At 43.9% G+C, this 21086-nt stretch overlaps 1 protein-coding gene and 1 non-coding gene across 4 annotated transcripts; both read right to left on the bottom strand.

The window, feature by feature from the left end:
• Positions 1-7299: 7299 nt before the first annotated feature.
• Positions 7300-13952, bottom strand: Slc25a3 (solute carrier family 25 member 3). 3 transcript variants are annotated; one of them, XM_013159454.3, is made up of 8 exons: positions 13800-13952; positions 13409-13569; positions 12188-12312; positions 10455-10634; positions 9751-9932; positions 8972-9144; positions 7724-7834; positions 7300-7639 (listed from the first exon to the last, which is right to left on the bottom strand). In XM_013159454.3, exons 2-8 carry the CDS (start codon positions 13563-13565, stop codon positions 7479-7481), a joined length of 1089 nt encoding a protein of 362 aa, XP_013014908.1. In that variant the 5' UTR covers positions 13566-13569; positions 13800-13952; the 3' UTR covers positions 7300-7478. The 3 variants fall into 3 exon arrangements, with proteins under 3 accessions (XP_013014908.1, XP_003476215.1, XP_063111487.1); XM_003476167.5 differs by lacking the exon at positions 12188-12312 and adding an exon at positions 11894-12015; XM_063255417.1 differs by lacking the exon at positions 12188-12312 and having other exon boundaries at positions 13800-13951.
• On the bottom strand, positions 9215-9460 carry LOC111753333 (small nucleolar RNA SNORA53). Its single transcript, XR_002788148.1, has one exon. It is a non-coding gene; the product is annotated as a small nucleolar RNA SNORA53 (small nucleolar RNA).
• Positions 13953-21086: the final 7134 nt, after the last annotated feature.

The raw sequence follows: 21086 nt of genomic DNA, 5'->3' as shown, positions 1-21086 counted from the left end.
TTTTCAAAATATTGACCAGAAATATTTTGTGTGTCTTGTCTTAGAAAAACAGTTATTATACCAGATCCTCAGGGCTGTCTAAAGAAACAATGGGATGTGTGTTCGTCCATAAACAATTTTAAGGAAGGGGCTCACAGTGCACCGTGGAGGACACAGATCATCCCTGGAGATGCAGGGCGGCGCTGATGTCGAAGTGGGAAAGCTGTTTTCCCAGCAGAATTTCTTCTTTTCTCCATTCAGGCCTTCAACTAATCGGATGTGGATTGCCACCCACGTTATGGAGGGCCACCTGCTTCACTCAGAGCCGACTGATTTAAATGCTAATCTCATAACATGAAAACTTGCAGAAACATCCAGAATAATGTGGGAGCAAGTATCCTGGCACCATGACCCAGTCCTGCAGACACATTTATCACAGTGTGTATACTGCTCCCTCTCAGAGACTAGGGGACAAAGCTTACTGGTAAAATGGCTATCTCACCTGTCTTAGGTCTGCCTCAGCCTTGTTCTCAGATGCTTAGGTCACAGGTGCAGCTAGGACAGGCTGAGCAGTATTCTTGTCCTTTTCTGTTCAGTTTTAGCTCTCGTGTCCACTCATGGACCCATGACTTGGGTCCTGCTGCTAGACAGGTAGCGGACACTTTTACTTTGGTCCTCTCAGTCAGTATTGATGGCACATCTAATGTGTGCAGAACTAGGTAACTGTTGACTGTTAGCAGGTGTGATCGCACCACCTTCCAGTCAGCTAGACGGGGGCTTCGCCAGAGCTCTGGTCAGAAAGAGTCGTCCACTCAGAGCAGCCAGCAGGGAGAAAAGGAAAGGGTTTCTGACAAGCAGCTCTCAGGCACCCCAGGAAGAATGGTGCAGTGACCAGTACTGCTGGGCACCGGAGCGGGCAGCTCTCTCCTTCCTCAGAAGATGCGAGGCTCTCAGGTTGTTTCTGCTTCTCTCTGCAGACGGACCTCTCCCTGCCAGCTCACTCCCCCAGCTGACAGGAACTCCCAGTCCCCTGTGGAATCGGTGTGACCCCATCTCTCTTGTTCATCCGGACTCCTGCACCCCCCCTTCTCCCTGGTGGCTTTGTGCCCCGTGGCCCTTCACTCCTACTTTTGAAGTTCAATCATGATCTCCCAATTCCAAATTTCCAAGGCTGAGAAGCCTTGTCCGCCTACTCACATCTTCTCAGACAGTGTTAGGGGACAATGCTAAACCGTGGACGACATGTCCTGCTCAGGAGGCCAAGCCTGGCGTGATCAGCCGAGGGGGCAGGCAGACGGGCAGAGAGAGGGAACATGACCGTTAAACATGGCCATTTCCACCAGATGGGATCTGAGCAGTAGATGTCCCCAGCAGGCGGCACAGGTAATTCCCAAGCTACTGCATCACTTTCTCCTGTCTTTTGGCTGTCTAAATAAATCGTCTTATCTATCTAAGGTGCTAGTTTTCTTCCGCTTTTTTCCTCATTACTAAAGATTGAACTGAGGGTCCTTGCACGGAGCTACATCCCGTCTTATTTTTTATTTTGAAACAGGGTCTCCCTAGGTCACTAAAAATTGCCTAGGCTCACCTGCAGTCTCCTGCCTCGGTCTCCGAGGGTGCTGGGCTGATAGGCACAGGCGTGCACCACACTACGCAGTGAACACCATTCCCACTGTGAGGACCAGAAATGTGCAAAGACATCTAACGCAGTGCCTGGCACGTGGTCACCACACTGCTCAGACTTACAGTTTCTAGTGTAGCTATTCCTGAAGTGGCCTCAAACTCCCCAGGGTAGCAAGAATATTCTGAGGGACCAAGTCAGGCAACTCAATGTTCAAATCAATTCTTGTGTCCTACATTTGTGACTCTGGGAAAGCTAATTACTGTTTCTTCATTTGTTAAATGAGAATTAAACCTACTTTATAGACTTATCATAGTAATTATATGCAGGATAATAATCATGGTAGTTATCACCTCAACATTAACCACTGCTCAATAAATAGTATTACCATTGTTACTGAATAGCTTTTGTTTGTTTTGAGACAGTCTTGCTGGCCTTGAACTCACTTTGTAACCTAAAATGACCTTGAACTCATGGTGAATCTCCTGCCTCAGCCTCCTGAGTCCTGGGATTACAGGCTTATGCCATCACACTTGACCTAAATATCTACCACTTTAACGTTTTTGTGCTAATACAAAACTACTGTGCTCTGCAAAGAAAATGTGGAAAATACAGAAATACTTAAAGAGAAAAAGCAAAAATTAATCTAATTGGTTATGCAACCATTCTAATCAATTGGTATTCCAACTACACAAAAATACAACTTTTTTTTTTTTGTCTCTTTCATTTTTTATCAGTACCAGGGATCGAACTCACGACTGCCTGCTTACAAGGCAGGCGCTTATGCCACTGAGCTAAATCCCAGCCCCTCAAAAATATAACTTCTAAAAAAATCAGACTTTTGGCCTGTGGATATAGCTCAGTGCTAAGGGCTTGGCTCACACGTGCAAGCTCCTGGGTTCAATCCCCAATACCACACACGCAGGCACTCACAGGAAGAGGAACAAACATGAAAATACATCTCTGAGGGGAAAACAACATTTAACATTTATAATAAAATGTCTGCATTCAAGAAAAAAAGAGAAAGTATCCTCCATCCAGAAGCTGTCCTCTTCATGGCAATTCTTAACACTGTGTGTAAAAGCCTGAGGTAGATTACCCCTCCCATCGAATATGTTAGTTTCCTGCTTACCGCGTAAACAACCCGCTCAACAATATAGTCTGCCTGGCAACTGATGATGTTAGCCAATCAGCTTGCCTTGCTTACTTTAACATGATTGGACACTGTACCCGTATATATACCGGTGCCACCCCTGGGCGGAAGAAGAAGCCAGGAAGAAGCCCAGAAGTAAAAGCCCAAAAGGAGCCGCGGAGAGCGGACCGGTAGAGGCTTTGGGGCAGACTGAAGCACAAAAGGAGCCGCGGGGAGCGGACCAGAGGAGGCTTCAGCTGGGAGAACCCAGGGCAGGCTGTACGGAGAAGGAAAATAAAAAGAAAAGGTTGTCCACTACCAGACTTTGTCGTGTGTCCTTCCTGCCGGCCGGGAGCGGACATCGACATCGGTTAAGTGAAGGACCATACTGTGCTTCATGTAACCATTTTAGTAAGACACACAATACATTTTAGAAAATCTTACATGAAAAATGCTAAAGGAAATTTTCGGTACTTGAAAATATAAATTCAGCCAGGCGTGATGGCCCACAACTGTAATCTCAGCACTCTGGGAGGCTGAGGCAGGAGAATTACAAGTTCAACCCCAGCTTGGACAATTTTTTTTCCTGAAGATCTCAGAATATTTTATTTCAAAGATTTTAAATTAAATCCTTTTATCATTAGTGTCAATATCTAAAATTCATTTTAACCTTGTTATATATCAACTATTTGGGTAACTTAATAACATATCTACAGTAAAAAAGGAGCCAGGCATGGTAGCACATAACTGCACTTGGGAGGTGGACACACAATTGATAGAAGTTGAAGGCCAGTCTGGACTACATAGTGAGTTCAAGATCAGCCTGAACTATGGCCCTGTCTCAGAAAACCTAACTGAAATTTTAAAAAGCATTGAAAACATAGTTCAGTACAAATGCCGTGGATGCAAGCTACCTGAAATTCATGAAGGAGGCGTTCATCTTTTTTCTTCTTTATAAACAAGGGTACATGTTTGCTTGCAAGTCCGATTTACTGGAAATGTGCCTTTTAATGAGGCCCTTCCTCCTTGAAGACAATTTAGAAAACACTGCACCAAGAACTCAGGAAGCACTGCATGCAGCACCCATCTTACTTGGTGCTGGTTTTACCAATTTTTAAAATGGGCTTGCAAGTCTACCGATGTTAGTTGGTACCCATGCTAGGCAGGTTTTTTTGTTTGGGTTTTTTGGTGGCTCAAACCCAGGACCTCTCACACTCACATGTTATTTTCTACCAGGGGGCCACATCCCTGGCCTATGACTTTCTTATAGAACCCCCAACTCTGTAACGTCAGTAGGTGAATGGTCATGATTCTGTCATCAAGTCAGCATTTATGAAAAATTTAGGACTAGGAAAACTTTAGATCTGTCTCCTAACAATAGAAAATGTAAAATTAGTCATTTAGCAATACTGTAGACATGGTCTTAAATGAGTCCTCTTCTTTTCTGTGGAATGTCTTTTCTTATAACATTTAAAAAGTCAAATCCACTGTGCAACCAAAAGTCGGTCATGGTTTACAAGTAAAAGTTGGTGCATCAGTCAGACTTGAATGACTTGAAGCCAGGTATGGCAGCATGTGCCTGTGATCTCAGCACTTCGGAAGGCTGAAGCAGAAGGATCACCAAGTGTGAGCTCAGCCTGGGCAACTTAGCAAGTCGGGCTGGGGAATGTAGCTCAGTGCAGAGGGCCAGTTCTATCCTCAGTACTGCAAAACAGAACAAAACTGTAATGACTTGAGATTTAGCAGTCTGAACCTTGGTAGAGCCCTCTAGTGTTAAGATCTTAGGTGCAGGAACAGGGTCACTGTCTTGCACATGAATTACCCTCCATCAAGTCTTCCAGTACTTTGCATCCTACAAAGAGGACTAAAAGGCCAGGCATGGTGGACAGATCTGTAATCACTGCACTCAGGAGGCTGAGAAGTGTCACTGCTAGTTTGAAGCCAGCCTGGGCTATGTAATACGTTCAAGAGCACCCTGAACTACATAGCAAAATCCTCTCAACAAAAACAAAAGCAGGCCAAATGATCTATGATTAGGCAGGAATTACATAGTGTGTAGGAGCCACATCCCCAAGGCGCTCTCACTTAAAGTGAGACTACATTATTGAGACTAGCACACAGAGCCTATAAAAACACACATGAAAGCTTGGGAATAACGGCACTCTAAGATACTGCCAGATCTATGTGAATAACCAGGAGGTTTGCAGACTCTTTCAGTGGTGAGGTAATTATCTTCACTTCTGTCAACACACTTCTAAGAATGAAGTTTGGGCTAGCTTAAAGAGACATCACTCAATGGATAATCTCTAAGAATCTTCTGCAGTAAAGAGGATTGCACCCCAGGGCCTTAGTGCCGAGCTACATCCCTGGCCATTTTGCCTTTTGGGCGGCTAGGGTGATGGGGTCTTGTTGTGTAGTTTAGGTGGCCTTGAACTCATGCAATCTTCCTGCCTCAACCCAAGTACCAGGATTACAGACGTTGTACCACCACAACCCAGCCCAGGACACAGGGTCTGGCTGACACTAGTGTCCAGGATGGACTTCAATTTTCAATCCCCCTGTCTCACTCAGCCTTAGAGTGCAAGGATTACAGGCATGTGCCACCCTACCTGGCTTTTCCTGACATTTCAGTTGCTCTGAAAATTTCAGTATTTGGTTCCTCTTTAATGCTACCTTGCTCTTGAATTACAACATAATTAAATAAACTACCAAGTTCACAATTACTCCTTTGTGGTCCACTTTATGCAACTAAATAGAAAAACACATGTATATTACAAAAACGTTAGAATCTGTATCTTTTTGTATTAATAATCTGACATAGAACTTTGTCACTGGTAGGAATCAAGCTCAGGTTAAATATTTAGAGTACCACGGAGCTACATCCTTTGTCCACTGTTTTTTTTGTTTTTTTTTTTTGAGACAGTGTCTTGCTATGTAGTCCAAGCTGGCCTTGTACTTGTGAACTTTTTGCGTCAGCTTGAATGCCAAGGTCACAAATATGCACCATACCTCACACATAAAATCTGGGCATTTTTCTTGGGTTTTGGTGAAATGGTTTTAAAATTATCAGAAATGGTTTTGAAATACATCCCTAACCAAACTGACAAAACCTGTTACCTGCTGATAGTAAAACTTGATTCTACAGGTTTGGCCGTGGAAATGCTCGGTGAAAGGTAGCTGACCTGCATACCCCCAAGTTTTTAGCTCCATGTTCCACTTTTCCATTGGGCACACCAACGTACTTCCAATCCTGTTTGTTCTACGCTGTGACCTACACTACCATGAGATGCAGGCTACCTTCCCTTTCCCCAAATTTGTTGTCTAGGACTTGTTACTGTTGTAAAAGAGTATGGTGGGAGTGCCCTAAAATCCAAAGCAAGTCCAGATGCCCAGGTCTGCATGAATAGACCCTGTGGAGACAGAGTCGCTAACAAAGAGTCAAAGGTACCTTTCTGAAGGTAACTTAAGTGAAAAGCTTAAGACCATCGTAAGTCCCAGAGTCCTAAGAGTACAGCATATACTGCTAATACCTGATGCACAAAAAACCTGAGATTGTTTTATGCCATTGATGTACTAAGTATCACAGCCTCTACTTGGCTGGACTCATGAGACCCACTACTTTTCCTCTGATTCTGTGCTATATAACCTTTCCTCTTTGCAACACAGATAAAGTGAGACAACATAAAAAGAAGTGAGCATGTCACAAAAATGGGTTTATAATGAGACCCTTTTCTTCTCCTCAGCAGCTTTTCTTACCTGAGGAAAGGCCTCCATCTCTATAGTTTGCAGAGTATCAACTCTATCCCAGACAGCATACCCAGCTGCCCCACAGATGTCATCAACCAAGTCTGAAAAGCAGTATCTTAAAGACTGGGCTTTTGCATTCCCTAATCAAATTAAGGAAAATTTTTAAGAATCAGCTCAATTTGTATTACCTTCTTTTGCAAGTATAAATTCATCAACACTGAAAATCATACACAATATAAAAATGTGACGAGATTAGCTATAACCACAAATGACTACCCATATTAACAAACCAAGTTTTAGAAAGTTGGCTTTCTAAAACAGGTACCTGAGTAATAAAACCTCAGTCATACAGTGTAACAATTTACAAATAGGAATTGAAATATTCCTATTGTATGGAATAGATACAATGGTTACTTTGCATTTTCTCTCAGGTCTTAATGTACATTTAACTGTTTCTTGCTGTTTTAGGGTTAAATCTTTAACAAGCTAGTTTTTAAAATTATATACTCGCAGGGCTGGGGATTTAGTTCAGCAGCATAAGCGCCTGCCTTGCAAGCCGGCAGTCGTGAGTTCGATCCCTGGTACCGATAAAAAACGAAAAAGACAAAAAAATTATAAACTTGGGCTGGGAATGTAGGTCAGCAGCATAAGCGCCTGCCTGGCAAGCGCAAGGTCACGAGTTCAATCCCCGGTACCCAAAAAAAAGGGTCAGGCATTTAGTTCAGTGGCATAAGCAATTGCCTGTCAAGTGCGAGGTCATAAGTTTGATCCCTGGTACCAAAACAAAACAAAAAAATAAAATTATAAACTCACAGACAAATCATGAACAGATGGATTTATTTTCAGCAGTGTCTGAAACTCTTGCCTTAAGCAAGAGTACTACAATAATTATATCAGGAATAGACAATTTCCTACACTGTCATAGATACAAAAGTTTCTCTTGTACTTTGTTCAACACTGATCAACAAGCAGATTCAGTCCACATTTGCTGTGATTTATCTATTGAGTTAACCCAAGCTTCTTCTTCAGAGACTCTGGCATCTCAGGTGGGGGAGGGCGAGGGAGCCTGAAGTAGACCTTCACCGAGTCGTAGATGAACCACTGTAGGGCAGTCAGAGTACCAATCATGATGATACGGGCAAAGAGTCCTTTCCACACACCTGATTCAAACAGAAAAAAGGGATGAAAAACACAGTGCACCCAAGCAGTGTTCTTTCCTGAAAGCAGGAAAAAGCCCTCCTTACCTTTAAAGCCAAGTCTCTGGAGGACCTGAGAAGCACTGCTACCTTTCTCTTTATTTAGCACAGATACCACAGAATCAGCAGGATGAGAAACAATTGCACAGAAGACTCCAGCTGAAAGTCAAGATAAATGAAAATGAGTCAATACAGGATCAGTCAAAAACAAACAAACAAAAAAAAACTTAGACCACAGTCAAAAGTATTTTTTATAAGCTTTTTTTTAAAAATCAAATTTCAGCTGATCATAGTGGCATACACCTGTAGGCCCATTTAAGTGGGAAAATGAAGCAGCAGGATCAATTGAACCCAGGAACTTAACACCTTCACAATGGAGCCCTCCTGCATGTATCTCACTGCTGGGTGGCTCTGAAGTACCAGTGGAACATGCATGACTATCAGGCAGCATGGGACAATCACACATGTACCACCAGTCGTTCAAGCTGGCAAGAACATGTCAAAGCCACCCAGACAACATAGCAAAAATCCATCTCAAAAAGTTTTAAAATTTAGACTTCAATCAATACTTTCTCTTGTATTAAAAATTTGTTCTTAGGGGCTGGGGATTTAGCTCAGCGGCATAAGTACCTGCCTTGCAAGCAGGCAGTCGTGAGTTCCATCCCCCGTACCGATAAAAAGAAAAAAAAAAAGAGAGAAAAAAAATTTGTTCTTGAAACATTAAAAAAAAAAAAAACCCATCATGCAAAGTAAGAGGAATACAAGTATATGCCCCAAAAGGACATACTATACACCCACATAATCTACTCGTGGGTGTGAATGCACTCTGGGAGGCTAAGGTAGGGAGCTACAAGCTCAAGCTCAGCCTGGGCAATTTAGCAAGATCCTGACACAACATGAAAAGAAAAGAGAAGGGCTGGGGGTGCAGCTGTGTGTGAAGGCTCTAGTTCAATCCTTAGTACTAAAAAACAAAAATCATGTAAACCATGAAATAATTCTTTCAGGAACTAATTAGAAACTACTTAAAAATTCAGAAGGCCACATAATATGTTATGAGAAGATAAAACTGTTATAACTTTAGCTAAATTTCTTTCCTCACAAAATAGAAATGAGTATTTGCCCCGAATTTCATAGGGCAGTGTGTTCTAAACAATTCATACCAGTCGGGCGTGATGGCACATGCTTATAATCCCAGCACTCAGGAAGCAGGAGGATCACCATCCTGAGGCCAGCCTAAACTGCACAGCAAAACCGTGTCTCAAAAAGACTATAAATAAATAAGTAAATAAATCATACCTATGTAGCCTGCCACGAATGTTACAACCAGCTGTTCTGCCTTTGAACATTCACTTCGGGGCTTAGGAACCACAAACTTGTATAATGCTTCAACGGTACGTTCAAAACAGGCAAACTTCATCATGGTGTAAGGTATCTGTCTCATCCAGAGGGGTGCAACTCCCTTGTAGAATCTAGGAAATAAGGAGACTTATTTCCCTAATTGCATGTATTAATTTAGCAAAGATTTTCATCATTAACACAAGTGTCCGCACACCAATCAAATCCTGATAGTAAAAAATGACAGCATAAATGTCTGTCATTTCTATCAGAACTTTGGACTGATATGCAGGTATATTTCTCTCACATGCCAATGACTCAAGCACCTTCGACTGTACAACCAAAAAAGTTGCTGGATGTTTCTTTGACTGGAACTACAAGCAACAAGATGTTTACAAGCAGAACTCAGTTCAAGATTCATCCACAAAGGTGGATCTAAGGAAGCATGTTGAGGCCTGACTACATGCAAATTCTTAACTGTGAACAGGTCACAAGAATTCTAATAAGTCCTCCCCAAGTGTCTGGTGGTAAATAGCCAAATATTAATACCAAGTATCATGTGCAGATGACAATTTGGCTTCATTTTAAGGGGGAAGAAACAAAAAGGCTTAATTCAAGGCTCAAAAAATATCTTTGCCCAGAGTTCTAGGTATAGGTAGACAATTGAAGTCTGGTGGGCCTACTACTAAGAAACACATGCTCCCCACAAATGAGTAACTTTAGGCAAGTGTTTTACTTACGCTTTTAGGCCTTCTTCCTTATACATTTTGGGAGCAGCATCCCTCAAAGTGTTAGCATAACCTGGTTGGGTTTGAATTCGAACTTTAGCAGCTTCCATAGGAGCCAGGGCGATGTCAGCAAAGAACTCAGCACTGGCGGAGGCAGCCAAATACAGTGATGTACGCCAGAGATAAGCATTCTCCTAAAAACACAGGAGGGGTTGAATCGCTGTTGCACTGGCTGCTTTCAATCACAGCGACACTTCAAGAAAACCAAACTTCAGAGATTTTTAAAGTATTTCGTGTCACACAATCCATGGCACATTTTATGAAATACGCTTTCCTGGATGGGGGTGTAGCTCAGTGCTAAGAGTGGTAGCCCAGCAGGTGCAAGGCTACAGGTTCCATCCCTAACACTGTAAAAGGGAAAGAGAACAAAGAAGGCAGAGGGGTGGGGGAGATAAACACATTCTCATCTGTCTCTGCTAAAACAGCTCGCTGATCTGCAGCATAAGCGCCTGCCTTGCGAGCAGGCAGTCGTGAGTTCGATCCCTGGTACCGATAAAAATGAAAAAGACAAAAAAAAAAAAAAAAAAAAAAACAGCCCGCTGATCTGAAGCATGCTGCTCACTCTGAGACCACTTCTTCAGGCATAAAACAGGGTGCACCAAAAAGCCAAGGTCCTTTTTGGTCTAAACTTTCCATCTCAAAGTTAAATCACGTACCTCACCAAGCATGTTGCTATACAAGACTTTGAAGACTTCATAAAAGCCAAACTTGCAGAGCCCTTGCATAGAGTAGCCAAGGAAAGTTGGAGCCCATCCCTTAGCCAAACCACGAACTCCATCCTCTTTAAGTGTAACTGAGAATCCATTAAATATGCCCTTGTACTTTTGGGGATCCACCTTTAAAGAAAGCAAGGAAAAAAATTAATTAAATGCATCTGAGATCTAAAGTAAATTTCAGTAAACTATAAAAAAGTACATACAAGTTCCTGACATAAAATTCTTTTATAAATGGAAACTTTTCAGACATTGAAAATCTAGCTCTGAGCCATCCTTAAGAGAGATGGTTAAGAGTAAAACCAAACAAAACAACCCAAGAGATTTCTCACCATCTAACTCCTACTGCATTTTAAAAGCTAGTTTTAAAGCTACTCTAAATAACAGGTAAGTCTGTATTCCTGTGACCAATAGTCTAATACAATTTTTAAAGATAACATTAAAAAAAAAAAAGAGGTAACATCAACACAACAAGAAATCTGTCTTTCAGCTCAGTGTGGTGGTGTATGCTTGTAATCCCAAACACTGGGAGTCTGAAGGATCAAAGTGCAAAGCTACAAGAAAGACCCTGTTTCCAAAATAAAGAAACAAGGCTAGAGATGTAGCTTAGTGTGAACGCCAACTTCCATGCCCAATGCCACCACAAACAAAACAACAAATTTCACTTAAATTCACTTTCAGAGATATGCCTAGTAAATCCAAGCAAGAGTATATTTCATATTCATTTTAACTAATGGGATAAGGGATTTATCTCGCCATTTCTGCTGGTACTACAGGACTGGTATACACCACCTTCCTCTTTCTCCTACTATTTCGCCTTCCTCTCTCTTTAAGATAAAAAGGCTTCTAATCCTGTTTGGACAAATAAATTTTTGATGTTTTTGTTTCAATAGTTCTAATTAAAAAGAAATAATTCTTATTAAATATATAAAAGGCTATGCTCACAAAATTTTCTTATGAAGATTTTTTTTTTTGAGACAGTGTCTCACTATGCAGTTCAGGCTGGCCTTAAATTCACAGCAAACCTCCTGCCTCAGCCTCCCAAGTGCTGGGATTATAGGCATGCAGCATCATGCCAAGCTCAGATATTAAGATCATTTAAAAGTAATCTCCATGTGCTAATTTGTTTGGTCTTATCAGAAGGAACATTAAGTCACCTCACATAATACTCAGCTGATTACCACATCTTGAAATGTTAAATGCTTGTAAAATGACTGGAGCATAAAGAGGAGTAGTATTAGTCCACAAAGAGGAACTTTAGCCAGAATTGAACACTAGCACAATTTACAGACAGAACTAGAAAGCAAATCATTTACCTATACTTTTACAAATGAGACATTTCCTGGGTTTAATACATTCAATGATGTCATCTCAATACAAACCTGCATACGGCATTTCACTAAATCCAAGGGAACAACAGCAGTGTGTGTCAGCCCACAACTTAAGACCCCACCAAAGCCACACAGTGCATAAAACTTCATGGAGCCATATTCACAACTGTACTCTGTAATAAGACAAGACACACCATGCATTTTAATAAAAAACTCATGTTACTGGTCATCAACTTACCTCCTGGACAGTTAAGATTTCCACACAGCTTGTTAGTAGTTGTCTACATCTTACAACTTAAGAGCCATGCTTCAACAATATGCTTTAGTCCAGCATGCAAAACAAACCTGCATTCTGCATTTAACCAGATCTAGAGGAACCAATGCTGTATGGGTTGTGCCACAGCTAATAATTCCTCCAAGGCCACAAAGGATAAAGAATCTGCCAGATCCATAGTCACAGCTATACTGCTCTGTTTGATTGAAAAAAAAATCAAGTAAGTATTTCTTCAGAGATACAAATGCCATGGGAATGAAAGAAAAGTATGTTTCCCTGTGAAACAGTACTATCACAGATAAATGGCTCTGGCTACCACCATTTACAAGTGGTAAGATAATTTCCCATACAAGTTATGGTTTAGGGTTAAAATTTTACACCTGTGAGACTGTCTCATTTCACCATATCGATTTTTAAAGTTTCCAATTTAAATCAAGCACTAAATAATAAGTGATAAAAGCATGCTTCAGAACACAAATCAAAGATAATCTAAAAACCTGGCAACTTCTACATTACTTCAGCCACTAACCCTATATAGTACTATCCCTACTTTCTAACGCAAAACCACAAATGCATAAATTCCTTAAGTGAAATATAGTCGATAAATGAAATAGAAACAGAATGAAGGTGTAAAGACTGAAACCCACACGAAAGACTAAGAAACACAAGAATGCCTGGAAGAAAAAAAACCTTTCCATTTTACGGACTCAATGTACGTAGTATTTTCACGAATTCTACAATTCAGGTTTTCAGATTTTTCTCTATTTATTCCACTGAGATTTAAAACACACACAGTTAAGTCAGAATTCGGCCCGATCTCCTTAAATCCCAAGAGATGAGCCCGAAGGGACACCTGCCAAGTCTCTTTAGAGTCTGGAGTGCGCCTGGAGTCACTGGTCCCTTCTCCTCCCGCTATCATTAAAACGAGAAACCTCGCCATCTCACTACGATTCAATGGAAAGACGATTTACCTTCAGTTACTAACGTAAAACTGAGGCCACACGAGGGTCAGCGGAGAGCCTTTACCCAGCGGGCTCTCGGCAAGATAAGAAAGTGCCCACATCCCTCCGACCGCACTCTCTGGAGACGCGAAGGTCACGGAGGGGCAGAGAAGTTGGGCCTGGGCCCTTCCCCGCCTCCGAGGGAGGAGCAGGGGCCCGACAGCGTTCCGGCCCGGCCCGGCCCAGCCCAGGGCGGAAAGGCTGACTAGCCGGGGCGGGCAGGGGCCGCCCTACCCCGCTCCCTGTCCTCCAGGCCCGGCCGGGACCCCGCAGCCCCGGGCCCGACCTCACCTTCCACAGCGGCTGCTGCCAACTTGCGGGGGCGGCGCGGGGCGCCCGGGGGCCCGGCGGGGCTGCTGCTGGGGCCGGCGAGGCCATCGTGCACCAGCTGCAGGTGCGGCGCGTTGAAGGGGTTCGCCCGCGCCAGATGCGCCACGGACGAGAACATCTTCCTAGAGAAGGGGAGCGGCGGTTAGCGGCAAAGCAAGGCGCGCCTCAATGTCACGGGCGCCGTGGGATCGCAAGAGGGGCCTTCTCCCTTCCGCCTCCGCGCCCTTGAGGAGGTCACCGCAGCTCCCCAGAGAAGGCCGCGCCTGGCTGGGCCTACAGCCAAGCAGCGGTCCCTTAGGGGCTCCGGGCGCTGCTCCCTGCACCCACTGCGGGCAGACCGGGCCACACTCACTGGCTAAGATGGCGAACACCCAACCGCTCCTCCTGACAGGCTGCGGCTCACAGAGGCCGAACGTCCTCCCGGCCCTCAGATCTGTGCCCTTCGTGCGTCGTCAGCGTGACGCACGCGTACGTCATCAGGGAGTGAGTCGCTTATTGGTGCAGAGGAGCGTGGAGGCCTAGCGCCATCGCGTTCTCCTAGCAACCCTATCCCCGCCCTCGCGCGCCCCCACTCTTCCGGCCCAGTTTGTACGCAGGAGGATTCGCTCTGCGCAGGCGCGCATTCCGGACCGGGAAGTTGAATGCTGTCCGACCAGGGCTGGTGACCTAGTCTTTTTGTCCTATCACCTTCAAGTGTCTCTCCTTGACTGCAGGGCTTCAGTTCTTTACCTTTAAGTGATTCCCAGTACCTATTAATCGCTCTTAGGAAAACACGAATGCTTGATGATACATTATTTAGGTGCTGCGGTTAGTACCTCACTGCAGTTATTTTGTGTCCCAACTTTTGCCTTTATAACAATTTTTAAGAAGTTTCATCCAGCCGTTTAACGTAGGCATATCTGCATTTTTCACCAGATTTCAGAAGACTAAGAGGAAATGTGCAGCAGGAAGTTTTTATAACAGATTCTGTTTCTTCAAAATAGTCTACACCGCATGTTTAATAAATGCTAAATACCTGGAGCACAGGAATGCACTAGAGAAAACACCAGATCAAATGTATGTGTGTGTGTGTGTGTGTGCGCACATTTGCACTTTTTTAATAAATTTGCGTAAGCATTATACTCATTTCAACAAAGAGGGGACCTAGTTTAGTTGGGAAAATTTAGTAGAGTTCAAAACTATATGAATTGAAGGCCTGTGAAGGAGCCACATCTGTTTTAATGAGTCTGCAGACTGTTCTAGCTAAAACTTCTTGATCAAGGAGCAGTGGGATAGCCCAGTAGAGCCTAAATTATTTTGGGCTATCTTGGTCTCCTTTAATAGCTGTTTGCTACCAACCTCTGTGTCTAACTTGATGTCCTTGTAGGTACTAGGTAAAACTCTTGGAGCTAAGAATGCTGTGACATCTGAATCCTTACAGAGATTTCCACATTTTAGTGTAGCTCTCCTACCTCATATTTCTCCCAGTGTAATGAGTAAAGATACTGATTTACGAGCTTCTTTTACTTTTTGACTATAAAAGTTTCCTAGCAGAGGGGCTGGGGATTTAGCTCAGCAGCGGCATAAGCGCCTGCCTTGCAAGCATGTGGTTGTGAGTTTGATCCCTGGTAGTGGTTTTAAAAAAAAATCACATCATTCAGGGTAATTTTTTTTCATTCAGGGTAATTTACATGTATGTTCTCAGATTGTTCATATTTGGTTCAGAATAAACTATTATTTCCTTTAAAACAGAATTATTACTTTACATCAACACCTATTAGAAATTTGCTCTTAATGTTTTCCCAGATCTTGATAAAGTAACCGGAGAGTTTATTTCCTCTTTTCTTTCCTCCCCGCCTCCCCTTTCCTGTTCTTTCCTCTCCTCTTCTCTTTCTCTTTCTTTGCAGTAGAGACTGAACCCAGAACACTCACACTGAGATACATCCCCAGCCTTATTTTATTTTTTACCTTGAGATGGAGTCTCACTAAATTGCCCAGGCTGGGTTCAAATTTGCAATCCTACTTCCGCCTCCCAGAGTGCTGGAATTACAGGGGTGTACCACCCACCCAGCTGGAACATGTTTCTTAAATGTAAGATGTTATGGGAGCTGGCCTCATGGGCTTGCTACTTGTATAGTTGCTCAGTGTCTGACATGTAGTTTAATACTCTGGCATTTTAAAGATCTTAATATATTTACAAACAAGGGACTTTGGATTTTTCCTTTTGTACTAGGTTCTATAAATTATATAGCTGATGCTGAAAGTAATACCTGCCTTGCAGAGTTTATGAGAGCTCAGTGAAATAACATGCTCTAAAAAACTTAGCTGGGGTCTGGGGATGTAACTCAGTGGGGTGCAAGGCCATGAGTTCAGTGACTTTTTTCCCATCACTGGAAAAAAGTAACTATTATTGTAATACAGACAAGATTTTAAATGGAGACTCACCTAAAACCATAGCTAGGGGTATACACAGAGTGTTTTTAAGTAAGGCCTAATACAAAGATGTTACACTTAAGGTGGCACAGATTGAGTTTTTATCCACTTATCTAGTAAGCTTTCAGAGCTGTCTTGAAAGAGTTCATTTCCTCTAGTCTGGCGAACATTTTTCAACCAAGCTTCACCACCAGATAGCTTTGTGGCCTCATGCGTGAAGGTAGTAGTCACCAGTCCTCGGTGCTGAGAGCTGGGTGGGGTTTGGACAGTCAGAAGTGTGTGTACAGCGAAGGCTGTGGTGTGAGGAGAGGTGTTAAGTTGTAGTTGCGGTTGCCCATTGGCAAAGAAAAGCTCTGAGGCCATAGCATCATCGGGTTCTTCTGGTGGCACCATCCTGCTGCCTTCAACCCCATCCTGCCCTTGCTTCTAGCTTGGCAAAAGTCCCAGGAACAAGTCAGGAGTAGAGAGTACAGAAGGGAAGGTGGAACAGTTCCTGATTGTCCAGGGTCCCACTGTCAAGACTGGTGTTGATCTCAGGTAGACAGAGGAGGTCTGCACTAAAATGATTCCCATGTATAGTAACTACTTTTATTCCCCTCTCAGAACCAGGTAGTATAGTTTGCTACAAATTTGTTTGCTAGAGCAACCAGACCCCTTCAAAATGGTGCCGTAGTTGTACCCAGCCCAGGACAGAGAAGGTGACAGAGACTCAAGGGTAGCTGAAGGAGCTGTGGGACCAGCGCCTACTCTGTGTTAACAAAGTTACCTTCAGAGTATGAAGGCTTTCAGGTTTCCTTTTGCTTTCCCAGTGCTATATAAATAGCACTTGTAGATAACTCCAATGCAAAACCAAACAGGAAAAGGAATTCTGGGAAATACAGGTTAGCTCAGCAAAACTGGTGCAATAAAAAGGCACCTCAGTCTGTGCTTTGTTAACTTGGCATCAGTACATAGCTCTGTAACTAGAGTTAATTTCTAAATGAAGACTACATAGGGGCTGGAGATTTAGCTCAGCGGTGTAAGTGCCTGCCTTACAAGCAGGCAGTCGTGAGTTCAATCCCTGGTACCGATAAAAAGGAAAAAGACAAAAAAAAAAAAAAAAAAAAAAAAAGACTACATAGCCAAGTTAGGGATGCCCCAACGTGATGCAGCGATCCCTTGTACAATTGTAAGCAAGCAAACCCTCTCCCCAAAGGTGACTGCAAAATCTTTTATCCATCTTTGAGTGATGTTCATTCTAACTGAATCACACCTCAGCCTATAACATAAATATCTAGATATAAAATTAAATACTAGTAACATGTCTCATATTCAATCCAAAAGAATGGTAAGAAAGGAAGACAGGAAAAACTTGGTGATTTGTTGCACAAATGTATTCATACCGAATAAACATCGGGTCACTTCCTTGGGAGTAGGAGGAATAGATAGATACAGCCGCTCGACTTCCTTGAAGGGATAAATCAGCACCCGGCACAGCACCGGATTAGGCACCAAAGAGAGTCATCAAGGCCTCCAGGACTATGATATGGGGCTGGAGGGTTGGCGGTGAAATGGGGATGTGGAAGATAACACCATTCCTGCATCCATAGCTTTTTTTTTTTTGTAGTGGGAATCGAACTCACAACCTCACGCTTGCCAGGCGGTCCTGTGCCCCTGCTATATCCCTAGTCCCCTCTTTCTTTCTTTCTTTTTTTCTTTTTCTTTGATTTTCTTTTTTTTTTGAGCCAAGGTCTTGTTGTGCAGTTCAGGCTGGCCTTGAGCTCACTTTGTAGCCCAGGCTGGTTTCGAACTCAAAAATCCTCCTGCCTCGGCCTCCTAAGTGCTGGTGTTACAGGCATGCACCACCACGCCTGGCTTCCCACTTTCTTTCATGAGACAAGGTCTTTGTATTTTAGACTGGCCTTAAATTTACTATGTAGCCCAGCCTGGCCTAAAACTTACCGCTGTTTTCCTGCCTTAACCTCCCAAATGCTGGGATTATGGGTGAGCCTCACCGCACCTGGCGCCTAACTCTTTATCCTGCATCTTTAAAGTACTTTACAGTGGACTCCTCTCTGCAGAGCCTCAGCAGGAATGTAATATGTTTTGGTTTAATGTTTTGTGGGTAAATATGCCACTGTCTTGCATGAGTCTTTAACCACATGTAAGATGGAAGTCAAACAGGAGCTAGTTCTAAATTGAAAATAAAGCTAAAGTGTATTATAGGGTGCCTGGCAAGTGTGAGGTCCTGAGTTCTATTCCCAGTACCTCCTAAAAAAAAGTTTATTATAGGAAAGAAACAGCTGGCTGCCCCATAGCCACATCCAGCCCAGGAAACAGAAATTAGCTGCCCCACAGAGCAGAACATAACAGGATACCTTCCACTTTGATGGGGTCTTGAAGCAATGCCATTAATTATCCTTCATTTTCAGGAAGGGGCAGGGGTCTCCAGACAAGGTGCAACCTCGTGATTGCACAGAGGTGCGTCTGCCTGTGGCCCCAAACATGCTTTAAATGTGTGTTATACCCTCTCTCTGGGCGGAGATCGTACCGTGCAGCTGTGTTACAATGAGGGTGTAACAAAGCTTAGCTGCATCCATCAGATTCACTGCCATGGCTTCCTGGGCAGATCTCACCCATTTTGCCCAAACATCTCACCTTTTTATCTCAAGGGAGTGGACATATTTCCACTGTGCATTCTGAGCCAGGGAAGTACCACAAGTGAGTTTGGGAACCCACTGCACCTGCTATGTGAAGGGTTTTAGCCATTCCCTATTGACTACTTGACTTCTGTAAGTCTCTTTAGATGGGTGGCCGACAGTGGCCTTTTGAGTCTGTAGGAGTTGATATCGATCAGAGCCAGCATGTAACACTATTTTAAAAGTGGGCATGGGGATTGTCCTTCCTTTTTTAATGGGCAAAGTAGTAAACGAATGTAGATCACTGTACGTTAGCCTCCTTTGCATTGCTGGGACAGATACCTGACAGCTGCAGCTGAAAGGGGTGAGTGTCATTGTGACTGAGCATCAGTCCGTGGCTGGGTGGCTCCAAAGCAGAAAGGCATGGTGGAGGAAAGCCTTCACTCCAGAGTGCAAGAAGGGAAGAGTCAGAGAGGAAGGGCCAGGGGCCACACACTGTCCCAGAAGCCACATCTCTGCAACCGCAGACTCAGAAGTGCATTTGATTGATCTTCTTTCTTTCCTTACCTTTCCTTCCTTTCTTTCTGCTTTTTTTCCTTCCTTCCTTCCTTCCTTCCTTCCTTCTTTCTTCCCTTCCTTTCTTCCTTCCTTTCTTCTTTTCTCCAGTACTGGAGATGGAGCCCAGGATCTTTACACAGAGCTACATTTCCTTATTATTTTTCTGAAACAGAGTCTGAATGCAGCCCAGGCTGACATTGAACTTGTGGTGATCCTCCTGCCTCAGCCTCCTGGATGCACAAGTACACCCTGCTCAAAGCTCCCCCTTTTTTTGATATCAGACACAGGAGATTGAACTCATGAGCTTGCGCTTGCCAGGCAGGAGCTTGTGTCTCTGAGCTAAATCCCCAGCCCCTCAAAGCTCTTTTTTATTTCAAGACAGGGCCTTCTGGAATCTCTGAGTTTCCTAGGCTAGGTTCAAATGTGCCGTTCTCCTATTTCAGATTCCAGAGTGCTGGGACCATAGATGAGAGCACCACACCTGGCTGCTCTACTGATTTTTTAGGTGTCTCTCAAGCCAATCAAATTGACAATCAAGATTAGCCATCATAGTCATTTCAAGGAAGACCAGGAGAAAATGTACAATGTAAAGTTTTGATTGCACAGCAGGACCCTTCCTCAGGGGGTGCTGTGATTTAAATGTGTGTGTCTCCAAAATGCACTTCACCCTAAGGTGCTAGTATTAATGAATGGGGACTTTGAGGGGTGAGTAGGGCTCATGGATGGGATTTGTGATCTTATAAACAGGTTTGGCACAACCTGGAAACCGTGGCAGCCTCCATGGCCTGGGCCCCAGGCCTAGTGCCCCCCGTCTTCATTCTAGCTGTGCTGTCCTTGGGCACTGCCTGCCAGCACCACCACAAATCATAAGAAAAGCCCAGTAGGCAACTGAGAAGCAAAGGTCCTGGAGTCCAGGATGCCTCTGGTGGACTCCTTGATGCAACGGGAGAATCATGCACCTGTGATCCCACATGCAGTGATCCACACAGAATCCAGCTTCTCTCCCTAGCTGCCCAGAAATTCATTTCAGATATATTGCCAGCAATGCCCAACAGCACAGCAAAATGAAGGGCACGGCCCCCCAGAGCTAGAGCAAAGCCACAGGTCACTCTGGCCATGGAGGACTTGACCCCCACCATCAGCCACTGTGGCATCAGTGTGAAGATTGTACTGTCTCACCCAAACCGCTCGACCCAGACGTCTGTCCCTAAGTCCCCACACCAGCCTGCTTTTATGATACTATTGTGACAGGTGGAGCTAATCACTCCCATCTAGGGAGAAATGGGGACAGGTGGTAAAGCTCTGAGGCCAGGTCCTTTCGATGTCATGGTGGCAGGGATGGGGCAGGGGATGGGCTCATAGCTGAGGTGGTACCATGACTAGAGGCACAGAAGGCAGCCAGAGGCATGCTGCCATGGGGAAGCCGCTCCCTCAGCTGTGTCCGAACTCCTCTTAAGTTTAGGCCAGGACCTTCTAGTCCTATGTGTCCTGAATCTTCTCCAGGTTAAGCATGATCATGGCAAACCTGGGTTCATGAAAATCTTCCTGAGCTTACTTTACATACGTGGGGAGAAATGCCCGGTGGGATGATTGGCCAAAGGACTTTCAGTGCCACCTGAAATACAAGGGACAATGGAGTGAGCCTCAGAGTTTAAGTACAAGTGTGCAAAGAGCCTACGCTCACCACAGTGATTGTCCTCACCATCCCTGTTCCCCAACGCAGGTGTGCACAGCTATAAATAAGGTTTTAGCAATGTTTGTCTCTTTTGCTTTTCCATTTCTTCTACTATGTGAGGACTCATTCAGTGAATGTCAGTGACCACAGAGACCAAGCCTTTTACCCGACACCAAATCTGCTGGCTTCTCAGTCTCTAGAACCGTGAGAAATACATCCCTATTATTTGTAAGTCCCAGTCAGATGTTATAGTAACAGGTACAGGCTAGATAAAGGGTTGGACTTCTTTACCGTCAAAGCAGTCTGGGTCTTTAACCTGAAACAAGGAGGGAAATTACTTGGAGGGTCATAAATCTCCTTGTTGGAGATTCAAATC

This window comes from Cavia porcellus, unplaced genomic scaffold (genome assembly GCF_034190915.1).
Source record: "Cavia porcellus strain 051 isolate PalLab524CR breed Dunkin Hartley unplaced genomic scaffold, mCavPor4.1 scaffold_8, whole genome shotgun sequence".
NCBI classification, from domain to species: domain Eukaryota; kingdom Metazoa; phylum Chordata; class Mammalia; order Rodentia; family Caviidae; genus Cavia; species Cavia porcellus.
This window is presented reverse-complemented; position numbering and strand designations above follow the sequence as displayed.

Excerpts from the sequence above, each read along its gene's own strand:
- Slc25a3 (XM_013159454.3), bottom strand. The coding sequence starts at position 13,565 with ATGTTCTCGTCCGTGGCGCATCTGGCGCGGGCGAACCCCTTCAACGCG. Across the intron at positions 9,145-9,750 it reads AAGGAAGAAGGCCTAAAAGC|ATTCTACAAGGGAGTTGCAC; the intron begins GTAAGTAAAACA and ends CTTATTTCCTAG. Across the intron at positions 7,640-7,723 it reads CCAGAGACTTGGCTTTAAAG|GTGTGTGGAAAGGACTCTTT; the intron begins GTAAGGAGGGCT and ends TGTTTGAATCAG.